Genomic DNA, 17,698 nt, shown 5'->3' with positions numbered 1-17,698 from the left:
GCCTAATACCCCCAAATAAATAAAAAATTGTCCCTTTTCCCCAGCTAAATAGGTATGGCTGCCATTCCCATTAGAGGATGCCATGATGCAATTACAAAGTCTCTGTGCTGCCAGGACAGTAGAAACCCCCCACAAGTGACCCCATTCTGGAAACTACACCCCATAAGGAATCTAACAAGGGGGGCAGCGGAGATATGGCCCCCTGGTGACAGACACATTTATGCCATGAAAATTAAAAAAATTGTACTTTTTATTTTCACACCACATGTTCTACATATGAGACAGTCACCAGTGGGGTCCATATGCTCACTGCACCCCTTGTTAGATTCCTTGAGGGGTGTAGTTTCCAGAATGGGGTCACTTGTGGGGGTTTCTACTGTCCTGGCAGCACAGGAGCTTTGTAATTGCGACATGGCCTCCATCCTCCATTACAGCCTCTAAATGGTGCTCTGACCTTTGGTGGCTTGCCCTGTGCCCATATGGCACATTATGTCCACATATGGGGTATTTTCCTACTCAGGGGAAATTACCATACACTTTTACATTCATTTTCTTTTTTAACCCCTTGTGGAAATAGAAAAAAATCAAGGCTAGACCGGCATTTAGTGTAAAAATTGTTTATTTTTTACACTAAATCATTGATCTTGTCTTGATTAAAAGATAAAAAAAAAAAAACATAAAATGTGTAGAGCAATTTCCCCCGAGTCCGTAAATACCCCACATGGAAGGAGCGCCATTTGGATTTTGGAGGCTGGATTTGGCCACAATGGATGAACGCCATGTCGCATTTACAGAGCCCTCGTGCTGCCAAGACAATGAAAACCCCCCACAGGTGACCCCATTCTGGAAACTACACCCCTCAAGGAATCTAACAAGGACCCCTTGATGACGGGCACATTTGTGCCGTGAAAGTGAAAAAATTTAAATTTTCCCTTTCAAGTCAAATTGTTCCACATTTGTGCCCGTCACCAGTGGGGTCCATATGCTCATTGCACCTCTTGTTAGATTCCTTGAGGGGTGTAGTTTCCAGAATGGGGTCATTTGTAGGGGGTTTCCAGTGTTTTGGCAGCACTAGGGCTCTGTAAATGCAACATGGCCCTTGAAATCCATTCCAGTGAAATTCAGCTTCCAAAAGCCAATTGGAGCTCCTTCCCTTTGGAGGCTCGTCCTGCGCCCGCTTGGCACTTTATGTCCACATGTGGGGTATTTCCGTACTCTGGAGAAACTGCGCTTCACGTTTTGGTGTCTTTTTTTTCTTTTATTTCCTTGTAAAAATGAAAAATTGAAGGCTAGAACAACGTTTTAGTGTAAAAAATTAAATTTTTCCTTTTTCACGCCACATTGTTCTGAAAATCTGTGAAGCACCTGTGGGGTCCACATGCTCACTGCACCCCTTGTTACATTCCTTGAGGGGTGTAGCGCTCGTTTGCTCCTCTGACGACCCGTGTAATAGGCCCTTAAGTTCATAGATAAGCACTGACCTTTCTGACACCTGAATTTAGCGTTTTAGGTGCCCAGAGAGTCTACAAACAGCTGACCTTCATGTCACCTCTTCCTGCTCCCTCGTCTCCCTCGGCCCCTGCCCCCTCCATGAGGATAGAATGGGAGAGCAGAACCCGTCTTCACTGGCTTCTCTGTAATGAAGGCGTGTTTGCTTGATAATGCACAGATAAGAAGTCAGGGGGGGAGGCTGGGAGATTGCTTCTTAAATACAGAAGGAGGCTTTTTTGGCTGGTGAAACCCATTACAGAGTTTCTTAAAATCGCTTATACTACTGATTTCTGCAATAAAAAAAAAACCATGACAGTTACGCTTTAAGCTTTCTATTGTCTAAAAAAAAAAAGATAGTTTAATAAATGCTGCCAACATAAAGTAGACATATTGCTAATGCTATTTAATATATAATTTAAGTGGCATAATCATTTTCTGTATAAGCAGAAAAGTTTCAAAGTTTGAAAAAAAGCAATTTTATAAAATTTTTCACGTTATTTTGGTGTTTTTTTTTTATAAAGATTTGTTATAAGAATCGACTCCAATTTACCAGAAAAGTACCATATGTCACGAGAAAACGATCTCAGAACCAGCCAGATAGGTAAAAGCATCCCGAAGTTATTAATAAATAAAGTAACACAGGTCATATTCATAAAATTTGCCCCAGTCTTTAGGGCCATTTCAAGCCCAGTCCTTAAGGGGTTAAATGCCATTCCTGCTCCACTGGGAATTCTCAGAAAAAAGGATACGCAAATACAGTTGTGCCCAAAAGTTTACATACCCTGGCAGGATTTTTGCTTTCTTGTCCTTTTTTCAGAGAATATGAATGGTAACAGTAAGACCCATATGTGACCCATTAGCGGGAAGTGATGTGCATGGTAAGTACCTCTTCTTTCCCAGTCTAGTTGGAAACACATGGAGTGGGCTATTAGACCTGTTCACACTAGGTCTTGGCTGGCGGCCATTGCCTCTGCTTGCTGTGTCTGCGGAATGGTGCGGCTCTAGCCCTGGGGGTTGGTTCTGCACCCCCCCCCCCCCCAAATGAGCTGGTGGAGGGGTGATCCCTTAATCTTATCCCGTAATGACGCTGATCCTAGCTCTGGTAATGGATTGCAGTAGGCCCCAGCAGCCCAGCACTGATCTAATCGATCAGTGCAGTAATAATAAAAGTCCCACAGGGAAACTAAAAGTTAAAAAGTGGGAAATTTGTTCATTAATAAAAATTAACATATTCGGTATCACCGTGTGTGTAATGGCCCAAACTATTAAATGATCACATTCCTGATATTGCACGGTAAATGGTGTGAGTACAAAACCCGCTAAAGTGCACAATTGCTGATTTTTAGTCACATCAACCAAAAAAAGTGTAATAAAAAGTGATCAAAAAGTCACATAAGCAAAGTACCAATAGAAAGTACAGATCATGGCGCAAAAATGACACCTCACAGAGCTCCATAGACCAAAGGATCAAAGCGCTATAAGCCTGGGAATAGAGCAATTGTAAACATATTATGCTTTTTTAGTCAGATAAAATAAAAGTTATATAGGTTACCTATCGTTATAATCGTACTGACTTGAGGAACATATAAATATATAACAGGTCAGTTTTACCATAGGGCAAACAGCGTAAACACAAAATCCCTGAAAAATGAAAACCAATTGTTTTTTCTTTTTTTCAATTTCATTGTGCAAATAATTTTTTTTTCGGTTTCGCAGAATACTTTATGGAAAAATTAAGTCTGTCATTGGAAAGTACAATTGGTGTCACAAAAAAAAGGGCTCATGTAGGTCTGTAGGTTAAAAAATGCAAGCGCCATAACCTTTTAAAGGCGTAAAAATGAGAATTAGCAGAGGAGAGAAGGGGTTAACATACAGTATCACAGGAAATCCTGATATGGTGCCATTATTAACCCCTAAGGGTCATAGAGAGCATTGGGTGCATGTCTAGCCTGATGGAGCCCGGAACACCACAGAACAATGTATAAGTATTCCAGTAATAACTCCTCAGCAGTATGACACCTCCAGTGATCAGGCCCCGCCCAGTGCTAGCCACGTGTTCTGCAGCTACCAGGAAGGCTTCATGACCTTCCGCTTCCCGCCTTCTCAGCACAACCCATCACCTGAATATCCTCCAATGGCTGCCTTATTGGCTAAATATGGTCTGAGACAGACACACGAGTCAGCCAATAGCCATATCACATCGGGAACAGCCTACATACTACGGCCAATCAGATCTTAGAGTGGGCGTGGTTTACTTTCGCTGATAGTTGTAGTCTAGAGGGTTGTCGGATCTGTGTGGTGAAACATGGCTCCAAGGGAAGGCACAGAGAGGAGCTCAGTCATGGACGGGATCAGAGCCATCTTACTGGGGCCACCGGGAGCCGGTAAGGGCACTCAGGTAAGGAGCGCAGAACTCACAACTATCGTACGGTAAAGTGTAGACCCCCTGCTGCACACCGTGGACAGATGAGGCTGTAGGCAGTGACGTGGCGGAGTGTGATTGGATGGCGGGAGGACAAGCGAGTTGCAGTGTCTGTGGACCTCGGGGAAATAACTGCTCCTCGTCGGCGCTGCACAGCGGCTTACAGGGAGCAGCGCCCCCCTGTGGCGGAGCGGTGTACTGCTTCTGTGGGAGCAATGTCTCCAGTATGCCTTCAGTATTGTATTGTGTAATGTGCAGCAGTTTATACTCAGTGATCCTTGTGTATAGCAGTGTGTAGACAGACTATAGGCTGTCAGTCAGCATGGCTGTACTGTGCTGTCAGTGTGCAGGAAGGGGATGGCTGTGCTGACATGTGACTGTCCTCTCCTCACAGCCTGGCTGCTGTCAGTCAGCACTTGTTATAGGGCTGCATTCACACAGGGTAACTCCTCTGAGAGACCAGCTGCTGATAAAGATGGTTAAAGGGCTTGTATTTCTTTCAAGTCAACTGATGCCAAAAAATGTACTTCTATTTAAGTCTTCCAGTACTTATCAGCTGCTGTATGTCCTGCAGGAAGTGGTGTATTCTCTCCAGCCTAACACAGTGCTCTCTGCTGCCACCCATGTCAGGAACTGTCCAGAGCAGTAGCAAATCCCCATAGAAAACCTCTCCTGCTCTCCAGACTGGAGAGAATACACCACTTCTGGCAGGACATACAGAAGCTGATAAGTACTGGAAGACTGGAGATTTTTTTTTTTTTTTTTTTTTTAATAGAAGTAATTTACAAATCTCTGGCGCTTTCTGGCACCAGTTGATTTTAAAGAAAACATTGTTGAACAACCCCTGTTCACCACCACCTATCAAACACATAGGGGGGAATGTGACGTTCCCTACCCGCATGGCATCGTCAGTATGATGCCAGGAGCGGGTAAAGTCTTTAAATATTTTCGGCACTGTAATGAAGCAGCCACGCGGCTCTGTCACTAGGGTGCCGCCAATATTCACAGGCCTTGTGAAACCCGGAACGTGTATATAAAGCCTAAGAATAAATGTTTAGTGCTACAGGTAGCATGTGCAATAGGGTGCTGTGACCTGTATAACACGGTCAGCAACTCAGGCCGCGTCCGAGTGCTGACAAATTCCCTCTAACTAGTGTGAGGATTTGTCCGTAGCAGCCAGTCACTATACAGCAGAAGTGTAAGCGCTGCCCACTCACTAGTCGCTATGAGCCGCTATCCCACTTCCCCTATGTACTACTTATTAGAAGTCTGTAAACTGAGTGTCTGAATGTTGCAATATCATATGTAAAGGGCAAAGATACAACTAGGCAATGCGTCTGGTCTTTAGTCCAAATGTTCAACCTTTAAACAACTTAACCTTCAGGGTGACTTTGTTCGCCTCCTCGGGTTACTTTATGTACACATGCATACATTTATAAATGGGAGAAGTCTTAAAGGAGAAGTCCTGTGAAATAAAAAAATTAAAAAAAAACAGGCAAGGGGGGAAAATAATAAACAAAGTAAACTTACCTATCCTTGTGCCCTGTATCGCCACTCCTGGGTCCAGCTGACAGCCGCCCCCCTCTTGCTGGCTCTCTGGCAGAGCGATTGCCCGCTTAGCCAATCAGTGACTGGTGAGCGGACAATCGATTAGCCGGGCCGTGAAATTACAGCTTGAAGAGCCTGCTATGTGACGTACCTGGATTCCAGACAAAAATGATCCGGAGTCCCTCAGTAAGACCTGGGAGCGCACCGCTCCCGGGTCTTACTGAGGGACTCCGGATCATTTGGAGGCACGGGGGACGGGTAAGTTTACTCTATTATTTTCCTGCATCCCCTGCCGGCTGCACAAAAGATCAGTCGATAAGTGGGCGCTTCCTCATGTGTTTACTGACCGCTGGTTGATTATCAGGCGACTGAGTATTCCTAGGATAAAGATAATCGACCCCGTTATTTTATGAAGGACTTCCTGTATTTTATGGGCCCTGTTACATGGAAAGTGTCAGTACACAAGCATACATTTTTAAACTGTTTTAGTAGCTCCCAGATCCAGTCCGCAGAACACCACCCGACGCCCGTGTACAGATGGAATTCTACAGACGTGAATGACCCCTAAGGCCGTGTTATCACATTTGCACTTTTTTGTTTGCATAGTCGGCAACTAAACTGTCTGTCTGCAATGTGATCAGTATTACTAGGAGCATCAGAGTGTCTGACTAGGTTCTCGCACAGTAAAATGAAAGCTAAATACAACCGTAATTTTGAGTGCAAATAAAAGAAATTGTGACCAGAATTATTTAACTCAAAATTACAGCCGTATTTTTACCATTATTGTGTAGTGTGTGAACATAGCCTTATAATAAAAGGTCTATATCATATTTTATTAAGCTAAATCCTGCTTGTGTGGTTTGTTTGTCTTTTTTTCAATGTGTTTATTCTGCAGAAAATTTGCATTTTTTAAAGCTTAAGGGTCCTATTACAGGGGGCGATTTATTGTGCAGAAAATTGTTATATCGTTCGAATTTAATTTTCGAAGTTAATCGTTCTGTGTAATTGCAGGCAACGATCGAAAAATCGTTCGTATGTCGTTGATCGCTGATTTAGATCTGAACCTAAAATTATTGTTAATCGTTCACTGTAATTCCACGTTCGTTCGCTCAAGTTCCGCATTTGTTCACTAATCGTTCGGTGTAATTGCACATTGATCATTGTTTTGCTGGGATCAGAAGGAATAAACGACCATAGTAACGATTGTAACTAAAGACCATCGTTCTGTGTAATACAGTGAACGATTTCAGGTTAATGGTAAACATAAGGCTTTTCCTACCTCTGTTAAAACTGTGTTGGTTAAATCTTGCAGACAGGTACTTGTAAACTGCACTCGCATCATACTGATCCAGAGCAATACCTGATCAATTAGACACAACTTTGTCAGTTTGGACAGATATTACTCTGGGAGATCACTGCATCATTTTGATGCCCTCCCCCACCCCAATGCACTCCTGCTTCAGTCTCCGCCGGGGGGGGGGGTTAAAGTTATCTGCGTGATTTCCTTAGTGTGCATATACTTTTACACGGCTTGAGCCACTGTGTCAATGAGCGCAGATCTTTTAGTTTAGCGCTAGAGATGAGCGAATCTGGTTCGAGTCCATCCGAACCAGAACGTTCGGCATTTGATTAGCGGGGGCTGCTGAACTTGGATAAAGCTCTAAGGTTGTCTGGAAAACATTGATACAGCCAATGACTATATCCATGTTTTCCACATAGCCTTAGGGCTTTATCCAATTTCAGCAGCCGCCGCTAATCAAATGCCGAAAGTTCGGGTTTGGATGGACTCCAGCATGCTCCAGGTTCGCTCATCTCTACTTAGTGTGTGTTTCCAGAACCTGTTACGTGGCTCGTGCCGTTACGAGTAGTCGTGCAGGGATGACTGCAGCTCCAGGCTGCACATACTCTTACACAGGGAGATGGGTGCTGACAATCTGATCAGCCAGTAGTCGTATAGCACCAGCTTTACTCGCAGTGTGATGAGTGTGTTGTTTTTATGTTCCTAGGCTCCTAAACTGGCAGAAAAGTACTGCGTGTGTCACCTTGCTACGGGAGACATGTTGAGAGCCATGGTGGCTTCAGGATCGGAGTTGGGCAAACGCTTGAAGGCTACGATGGATGCTGGGAAGCTGGTCAGTATGTCCGGATCCGCTATACATGTGACAGGTAGTTATTACTGCATTTCTAGCAGGACTGAAGGATTATTTTCTTCCGTTTTAGGTCAGTGATGAAATGGTGGTAGAGCTGATTGAAAACAATCTCGATACGCCACCCTGTAAAAATGGCTTTCTGCTAGATGGGTTTCCTCGCACTGTCAAGCAAGCAGAGATGGTAATTTCTGTGTGGTTAAAATGTCTTTTTTTATATCTGTGTTACATGTGCTTTACTCTATCCCAATGCATTACATAGACTGACAGAATACACAGCAGTGTATTTACAGGGAAAAACTGCTATACCCTTTCTATTAATCACATTGATGGTAAATATTCTCCCAGCAGAAAATTTCTGTCATGAACACTTAGATTTGTAATATATTAATACATAGTAACACCTCTGTTCTCGACCACAATTGGTTCTGGAAGACTGTTCCAGAATCGAGCTGTGTGTTCCCGTTGGGAACAATGTAAATGTGTTTAATTGGTTTTGACACTCCATGGGTCAGGTGCAGAGCAACCGGCCCACAGAGTGTAAAGACTGTCCGTAGCTGTGCATCTTGCACCACAACTTTAAGCAGGTGCTCCCTGCAGCCGAGAAGCAGGAGCAGGGCTGTTGTTTGAACTTGCCGTGCGATGGCCGCTGTTAGAATTTGCTGCCAAACTCAAACTGCCCGGCACTGATTTCTGACATTGCAGGGGTGCCTGGAGCTGGGGCAGGGCGGTTCTTCAGTGCCGGCCACCCTCCGCACTGATCACGCGGCAGCCTCCGGATACTGCATCTCTCTGCCGCGAGAAACACCTCCACCAACCTGCCCCAGCTCCAGGCACCCCTCTCCAGACCACCGGCGATCATCCTGCAGTATCCACCATGCGCCGGCTGCTGTTAAAAGTTGGCACAGCGTTCTGACATCTGGGGGAACACATGTTTAGAACAGGGATTTCTGTCAAAGATGTTGACAAGAAACAATTCCATCCCTGACCAAATAAATAAATTAACTTGAATTTATTTACCCCAGTCTTTCAAGCTCTTCTTTTGTATGTTGGTAAAATGTACTGTTACCTATGCAGTATACCAGTTAGAGATGAGCAAATCTGCTTGTAGATTTAGCCTGAATCTGTGGACTCAGGAGGCAGGAGGTGGGACTCTGGAGAGGGACTTGGAAGTGGGTGAGCAGATAATGCCCTGCTGTGGTGGGAGGTAGGGGGGCACTTGTCCAGGACTGCTGGCAGGTATAGTATGCCTATTCTTGGGGAGGTGGCATAACTTAGCGCTGAAGGCGACAACTGCAACTAGAGCTTATTTTTGGAGTAGGGCTTATATTTTCAGGGTACAACTTATTTGTGGAGAAACAGGGTAAGTATCTTCTACCTAAATTCTGTTCACCCAACTATTTTGAAGCTCTGCCATTAAAACAGTGGTGGGTATGCACTATATATACTATGACTTTCTGTGTTGCTGCAAAGCACATGGAAAGGCATTGTGGGGCACAGATTGTACTACGCTAAAATGGTCGTTTACGTTAAAATGGTCAGAGGTAAACAGACCTTCCTCTAATTTATTACATTAACATTACATGACAGTCTTGTCCACTTTTATGTTATCACAGCTTGATGGTCTTCTGGAAAAACGACAAGAAAAGCTGGATTCAGTCATTGAATTTAGTGTGGATGACTCTTTGCTCGTGCGCAGAATCTGTGGCAGGTAACTTTGGCACTACCTTACTCATCTTGTATTACTGATTTAGATATATTGTGAAGATTTTAATTCTTGTTTGTAGGTTGATCCACCCATCAAGTGGACGGTCATACCATGAGGAATTTAATCCTCCTAAAGAGCACATGAAGGATGATGTGAGTATGCAGTGCAGCCCCTTTATACAAAGTACACATCTTACATCTTATTGCAATGTAATGTTTAATATTAGAAATAATATGCAAAGGAGAAGATAAAGCCTATGAATCATCTCGCTTGGGCTGTTAAAACCCTGTACAGCACGGTCCAATATAAGGATATGCTCACAGTAAGTAATATAGATGGAATTATCAATGTGCATCTCTACCTAAGTCTATGAAGATACAGACTGCCTTTGCAGTCTGTATCTTATACTTTACCTGATTCTCTTGTCCGCTGCAGCAAGGCCGGCGCCGCCATCTGGATTACATTACTTGCGTTCCACCGCTGGAACGCAAAGTGACGTCACCAAGATGGCGTCGCCGGCCTTGCTGCAGCGGACAAGAGGATCAGGTAAAGTATAAGATACAGACTGCAAAGGCAGTCTGTATCTTCGTATATAGACAAAATGAAGATACAGACTGCCTTTGCAGTCTGTATCTTATACTTTACCTGATCCTCTTGTTTGAGCCAGGCGCCGCCATCTTGATTACGTTACTTGCGTTCCAACTCTGGAACGCGAATGACGTAATCAAGATGGTGGCCCCTCGGCCTGCTGCCGCAGTGCATGATGGGAGCTTTCTGTCTTGCGCCGCTCTTTTGAAAAGAGCCGGCCCGAGAAAGGAAAGTAAAAAGTGAATAAATTTAAAAACGTAGCAAAAAAAAAATAAATTAAATATATTTAAAAATTTTAATAAAAAAATGATAATTTACATATAATTAGGGGAAAATTTTTTTTTGATTTTCCTCCATGATTGGTTCTCTTTATGGAGCAAGTGAGCGGGGAGCACCAGAAGGGACTGCCCAGATCTTTAGATCGGGTGGTCCGTAGAAAATTGCACTAGTCTGCTGTCGGCATTCCTATTGCACGGAGCGAAGGCCAGCAGACCGCTGTTATCATTGTTGTCTTTGAACATGTTCAAAAAGGACAACAATCAGCTGACATTGTACATGTCTGCTGATTTGTTGCCTTTGAACATCAGCTATTATACAAAACTATTATCGTCTGGAACAGCTGTTAATCGGCCAAATATGGCCAACAATGGCTTGGTGTAATAGGACCTTACATTAACTCCCTCGGCCTGCCACTGTATGCCCTCAGGCTTTAGACTAAGAGGAGGAAACCTGAATCGGCCTGGTGCAAACACTTGTGATCTGTGTTGAGCGGTCCTGTCTAAATGTTTGGTAATGTTATTTGAACCTGAAGGCTCGGCACTTGATTCCCATTACTAGTTGTAGTAATTGAATACACAACCAGGAACAGCTACAGGAATATTTTTGCTCTATACTATAAATTGCCATCTGCAAGGTTTACCCATGATGTCCATTCCCAATTGCTCTACAGGTGACTGGTGAACCACTGATAAAGCGCTCCGATGACAACGAAACTACTCTAAAATCCCGACTGGAGGCCTATCACACTATGACCTCACCATTGGTAGCCTACTATCAAAAACGTGGAATCCACACCGCAGTGGATGCTTCCCAGTCTCCAGACGTTGTGTTTGCAAGCATCCTGGCAGCCTTCTCCAAAGCCCGCAGTAAAGACCTTGTTATATTTCTGTGACTGATGGAAATAGGATGGGGTTTACATACAGTTAATTTATATTCTCTTGGTGGTGATCAATGTCATTGATTTGATTGTATAAGATTCATGTACTGCAGTGTGACCTCTTGCTGATTTGCTGTAACTTGCATGTGTGATGACCGGCATCTTTTACTATCATTTCTAAATAAAAGGCCTTGTAATATAATGATTTATAGATGTTACTGATCTCTTCACCTTTTGTCAGTTTTGTGCTTCCTATCCTGTCATGTGCAGCTGTCATTCTGTGGTGCATGTTCTTTATTTTGGTTTGTGTTATCATTCATTTTATTTTTTTCTTCATTCATTTCAGTGCACTGATTCCCAGCCATCCAGGAGTGTGTTGCCTACAGACCCCAAATCCTGTACACAACAGTAGGGCCCTGCATTATAATTCTTTGGACTCACTAGACTCTCCAATTCCTCGTCCGCCGCCATTTTTGTAGGTTGCTCATTTACTATAGAACAAAGTTTACCGCATTCATCATCATGTCTTAAAGCTTCTCACACTGCAGAGGCTGGAGTATATATATAACCTCATTGAAGAGGTGTGTGGCTAGATGGTAATATATGAGCTATGTCGGCCTCTTAACTCCTCAAATACAGAAAGCCGACCTGGATCCATTGGGAAGCCATGCTGTAAAAATGTAAGCGCACTTCAGAATTGAACCAGTGTTTGAAATTTTTTTTTTTTTTCTTTGGACTGTATATTCACCAAAACCGTGCCGGTCGTCAGAGATGCACCAACAGTAAAGTCTGCTTGTTGAACTAGTTTTAATGAACGGCCAAGCTGTCATAGGATGATCCCCATTTAAAAAAAAAAAAAAAACATTATGGCCCTAACTGTACAATTTGCATGATTCTACTTGATCCTTTTATCTCGAACTTGCAGATCCACACACACATAGTGCCTTATCTTATAACAGCAATAAAAGGTTTACACGAGTCAATAGTTCAAATTTTTTTTCCTCCTTGATATTAGGTGTTCACTTATTTCTTGGTAGTCATTGGATGCAACTTCTTTAGGTGCATATCCCTGCTATTTCTACTTATGCACCATTTGCATAATTGCTCATCAGTGTAGGCAAAAGTTTAGAGAGGTAAGTTTATAATTGTGGAGGGTCAGACACCCATCACATTGGAGTGGTGGTCGCACATGTGTGTTGCAGCTCTATTCTTTGTCTATGGAAGCTGCCAAAGATAGGTGACTGCTGTATATCAGGGATGGGGAACCTTCAGCCCTCCAGCTTCTGCAAAACTATTGACTTCCCATCATGCCTGGACAGCTTAAAGGGGCACTCCGGCAGGGGGGCATTTTTTTTTCCTGGGACCGGGGATGAGGTGGCTGAGGGAAACGACGTCCACTCACCTCCCCGGTTCCAGCAACGTTGACGTGACGTCTCAGGTCCGCTCAGCCAGTCAGTGACGGAGGCGAGATCCGTTTCAAGCCCGCTCAGATCCCACCTCTGTCACTGACTGGTTGAGCAGACCTGAGATGTATCGTCTCAGGCCCGCGTTAGACACCAGGAAGAGGGCCTGGCTCTTACCCGCTCTCTGCAGACACATGTAATAGCGCTGGCAGCAAGTGGAGAACAAGGAGCAAGCGAGCACTGACCTAACAGGTCGGCACGCTTGCTCCCTCATGTCGCCCTGTGTAATAGGGGCTTTAGTTAAGGCCCTATTCCACAGGCCGTCTAGAAGAGCAAACGAGTGCTTTCAGTGCTTGTTTGCTCCGCGTTCCCCGCTTGCTACCGCCGCTATTCAACGCGGCAGCAGCAAGCGGGTGAGTGCGGGAGGGGTGGCGGGGAGCTGCGGGGGGGCTGCCCGAGTGATCGCTGATCGTCCGGGCAGCCCATAGCATACAGCAGCGTCTGCTGACGATGCTCCTGTTCAACGGAGCGACGGCAGCAGATCGCTGCTATATCAGTCGCTTGTTTTTCAACATAATGAAAAACAAGCGACTGCAACGATCGGCTGACATGAACGATGTCGGCTGATCGCTGCACTCTATTCCACGGGACGAATACCGTCCGTAGCGGCCGAATACGGACGATAATCGTTCCGTGTAATAGGGCCTTTAGGCATTGATTCTAGAAACTGTATAGTTCAGACAGCTATGTGCAGGAGTCCTGTATCCAGCCAGCCCCATATCCTTCATCTACAAGTCCTTAGCAGGCCCAACCTCCTCATGATTGCTGCAGGCCTGACCTTGGAGAAAAATGAGACCTCTTATCAGTACTGGGCAAGGCAGGGCTGACAATCAGAAGAGCAATTTAGCTCAAAACCCAATGACTCAATGCAAAGGTGGGTGAGTTGGGGGGGGGGTAGCAGGAATGGAGGCAGAGCCTGGTGGTGGACAGGAATCTTAGGTACAGGGATCCTGCTATCTTGTGCTGGCCTATTACAAGGTTCATCAGATGAAAATAGCAATGTGTAGAACACACACAGCTGGCTGATATGTGTAGTGAGAATTTTAGAGGTATTGTCAATAGTATATGTCCATTATATCCATTGTATTTTAAATTATTTTTGTCAATAGTATATGTCCATTATATCCATTGTATTAATTATTATTTTTTCTGGGTGCCTTGCTTAGTCTGGTCTCTCACCATTGACCTGTCTGGCACGGGTGACCCCGCCAGGAGTATTAGGGCGGGTTCACACTACGGAATTTGCGCGGACAATGTCCGCGGAATTCCGTCAGCTGTCCGCCCGCACGGGCACGCGCTTTTCCGCCGGCTCTATAGACACCATTCTATGGGCTGGCGGATTCCGCGATCCGCTGAAAGAAGTGACATGACACTTCTTTCAGCGTATAGAGGAATACGCCGGCCCATAGAATGGTGTCTATGGGGCCGGCGGAAAGGCGCCCAGATGTGCGGGCGGACAGCTGACGGAATTCTGCGGACATTGTCCGCGCAAATTCCGTAGTGTGAACCCGCCCTTACTCCCACCAGCTTAGCTCATTGGATCACCAAGGCACACAAGCTCCCTCACCACGTCAAGATGAAGGCACCATGAGGGAGCCCCTCCACCCTAACCCGATTAGCCAACCCTTAATTTACCTGTCCTTTGCTATAATGTGGACTGCCTGTGGCACTGTTTCAAGCCCGCCCCAGCCCACTAACGCAGACCCTCACCCTTCCCAGCCCAGCCCCATCCATCTGTTGCAGACCCTCCCAGTGCCCTTCCTTTCCCAGGCCCGCCCCAGCCCCCTTGCGCAGATCCTCCCGGTGCCCTTCCCAGCACCTAATGCGAACCCTTCCGGCGCCCACCCCAGCCCCCTAATGTGGACCCTCCTGGTGCCCAGCCCACCCCAGCTCCCTAAGGTGGACCCTCCCGCCAACCCTTCCCAGTCCAGTTCTGCCCCAGCCCCCTAACGCGGACCCTCCTGGTGCCCTTTAAAAACCCAAGCCTGCCCCAGACCCCTAATGAGGACCCTCTTGTCACAAGACCCTCCTCAGCTCCCTAACGCGGACCCTCCCAGCACCCTTCCCAGCCCCCTTTCGCGTACCCTCCTGGCGCCCGCCCCAACCCCCTATTGCGCGCCCTTCCCAGCCCAGGCCCGCCCCAGCCCCCTTACATGGACTCTCCCGGCGCCCTCCCAGCACAGCCCTGCCCCAACCCCCTAAAGCAGACCCTCCCGGTGCCCTTCAAAGCCCAAGCCTGCCCCATCCACTAATGTGGACCCTCCCAGCGCCCAGCCCAGGCCCACCCCAGCACCTTAATGCTGACCCTCCCGGCACCCTAAAGCGGACCCTCCTGGTGCACTTCAAAGCCCAAGCCTGCCCCAGCGACCTAACACAGACCCTTCCCAGCCCAGGCCAGCCCCAACCCCTAAAGCGGACCCTCCCGGCTCCCTTCCCAGCCCAGGCCCTCCCCAGCCACCTACAACTGCCTTTGTTGTCTATAGCAACCAATCATAGCGAGACTTTCACTTTTTAAGAGCGCAATACAAAAGCTGTGCTGTAATTGGTTGCTGTTGGCAAGAAGTAGAGTTTCAACAATAAATATAAATTGGGGCAGCTTGATGGGAATTGTTGCCTTTGTAAACCAATCACTGCCCAGCTTTCTTGTTTTATTTGGTTCTTCAGAAATGTGCTGAGCTGTGATTGGTTGTTATGGGCAACAAAGGCCATTGCTACTTGAAGACTGCTTAATAAATCTCCCCCTTTATGTTCTAATATCCAGTCTGTATAGAGCAGCACAATCTGTCATTGAGGAGGCTGCAGACACCCCCATATTACTCTATGGGCCAGATTACAGAGCTATGTGAGATCTAAATGGCGGCCATATAACACTACAGGTTGGCTGCTGTGTCTTGGAGATGTCCATGGCCACCATCACTAATCTTATAATAGCCAGCTAGTTACATGGCCCCGTATACGACCATCCTCCCCCCCAGTGATCAGTGTCCCTCTCCGCTGTCTTGTGTGCGGTGAGTATCAGTAATACTTACCAGTACAGGTTCTGGGATGTACCGGGGAGCTGTGCCATCCATCAGGCGTCTATAAAAAAAAAAAGGGCAGAAAATTGCCCCTCAGAGACGATAAGATGCCATCAGACTTGCCCTGATTGGACAATTACTTTTTTTTCCTTTCTTTTAACTGAAGCTGTAGCTTTATTAACAACCAGTTGTTTTTAACATCCATATAATTGTACTGTGCAGCAGCTCACGATAAATTACACATCCCATACATAGCACAGCAATATAACACAGGGATCTCTACACTATACATTATACCACATGTTATATACTTACCAAGATTTTAATTATTTACCAGGAACAAATGGGACTTATTGTGTGTGTGAGAGCGCTATGTCACCGTGAGGGGTCCCTCCTTTTTTCCATAGCCAGCCATGTAAAAAACAATCATCAGCAGACTAGTAACATCAGCATAGGGAGGGCCCTGTATTTTGGCCCTTGGTAAAGATATATGTTGCAGTGAAATGATAGAATCAGGGATTTGATAAAATACTGGGAAATTATGAAATGGCCGCACCGTTCCATCATTTTCCTAGGGAATTGATCAAATCACTGACCCCTTTCAGGAAAATGATGGAGTGAATTCTATCATTTCCCCCTGCGACATAGAATTTGCTTACCGTATCGCCTCTTTGCTCCCCCTGTCTCCTGCCTGTCTGCTCTGCTCCCCGTCCGCCACCTCTCTGCTCCCTATTCCGCTCATTTCCCCTGCTACACGCCTCCTTCTCCCCCAGCCTGTCCGTTCCGCTCCCTGTCCGCCCCGCCGCCATATGCTTGCCGGGAGGTCTTCCACTCTGCTCCCCATCCACTCCGCCCTGCGACTTGCCTCCTGCTCCCCTGGCCCGTCCGCTCTTCTCCCCATCTGCTCCAACGCCATATGCCTGCTGGGAGGTGTGCCGCTCTGCATTCCGTCCGCCCTGCCGCCATATGGCTGACATGAGGCGTGCTGCTCTGCTCCCTGTCCACCCCACCGCCATATGCCTGCCAGGGAGGTGTGCCGCCATGCCTGCCGGGAGTTCATGTCCACCCCCGCCACTATATGCCTGCCGGGAGGTGTGCCGCTCTGCTCCCCGCCCACCCCACCCTGCGACATGCCTCCTGCTCCTTTGGCCCGTCCGCTCTTCTCCCCGTCTGCCCCAACGCCGTATGGCTGCTGGGAGGTGTGCCGCTCTGCTCTCCGTCCGCCCCGCCGCCATATGCCTGCCGGGAGGCGTGCTGCTCTGCACCCCGTCCGCCCTGCCGCCATATGCCTGCCGGGGAGGTGTGCCGCTCTGATCCCCTGTCCACCTCCGCCGCAATGCCTGCCGGGAGTTCCTGTCCATCCCCGCTGCCATATGCTGGGTCCAGGGGCGTAGCTAATGTCTCCTGGGCCCTGGTGCGAGAGGCCAACTTGGGCCCCCCCCCTCCTTTCACGACCAAGTGATGCTATTGGTGTGTGTGTGTGTGTATATATATATATATATATATATATATATATATATATATATACACACACACACACACACCAAGACAGATATTACCTATTACCGCCATACTGTTACCGACCAAATCCTGTATACTGAGACCAATATTACCAGGAATACTAGTATATAGGAAGGAAACATTACCGCCACACCACAACCACTACCATCACCACCATATTGTTACTGACCAAATCCAGTATACTAAATCACCTCATCCAGTCATATAGAGGTGGCCCCAGCTCTACACAGGCTCTATACACCATATACATTACAGTGCAGTTATATCAGGTGATATAACCTCATCTCTATACACACTGCACATCTGTACTGTCCCCTTTACACCCTCATTTAGTGGGTAGCCCTGACTCTATGTGACCCCCTAATAATATATGCCCCCCTCTGTGTATTCCAAAACAAATTTATAAGGGCCAAAAGCCCAGATCACATCCAGTAAACCTACCACTAAGTAAAACGTAACTTTTAATAACTTTCAAATAGAAATAATAAGTATAAAGTTGAGCTCATTAAAATCACAGAGCTTCCATAACCTTCTACAGTGAATCAACCTATATCTGTATAGTCATAGTAGCTGCAGACTACTGACTACCTCGTAGTATAATACTATCTAACTGGGCTATGAAAGCAATGAATTTAAA

General features: G+C 46.3%; 1 protein-coding gene across 3 annotated transcripts; it reads left to right on the top strand.

Annotated features, from left to right (window-relative positions):
• Positions 1–3,742: 3,742 nt before the first annotated feature.
• On the top strand, positions 3,743–12,038 carry AK2 (adenylate kinase 2). Of its 3 annotated transcripts, XM_069972537.1 has the most exons (7): positions 3,744–3,889; positions 7,468–7,593; positions 7,682–7,792; positions 9,225–9,319; positions 9,396–9,468; positions 10,854–11,049; positions 11,407–12,038. In XM_069972537.1, exons 1-7 carry the CDS (start codon positions 3,797–3,799, stop codon positions 11,412–11,414), a joined length of 702 nt encoding a protein of 233 aa, XP_069828638.1. In that variant the 5' UTR covers positions 3,744–3,796; the 3' UTR covers positions 11,415–12,038. The 3 variants fall into 3 exon arrangements, with proteins under 3 accessions (XP_069828637.1, XP_069828638.1, XP_069828639.1); XM_069972536.1 differs by lacking the exon at positions 11,407–12,038 and having other exon boundaries at positions 3,743–3,889; positions 10,854–11,264; XM_069972538.1 differs by lacking the exons at positions 3,744–3,889; positions 11,407–12,038 and adding an exon at positions 5,661–5,719 and having other exon boundaries at positions 10,854–11,265.
• Positions 12,039–17,698: the final 5,660 nt, after the last annotated feature.

This window comes from Dendropsophus ebraccatus, chromosome 5 (assembly GCF_027789765.1).
Source record: "Dendropsophus ebraccatus isolate aDenEbr1 chromosome 5, aDenEbr1.pat, whole genome shotgun sequence".
NCBI classification, from domain to species: Eukaryota; Metazoa; Chordata; class Amphibia; order Anura; family Hylidae; genus Dendropsophus; species Dendropsophus ebraccatus.
The sequence above is the reverse complement of the archived record's forward strand: the minus strand, read 5'-3'. Positions and strand labels throughout refer to the sequence as shown.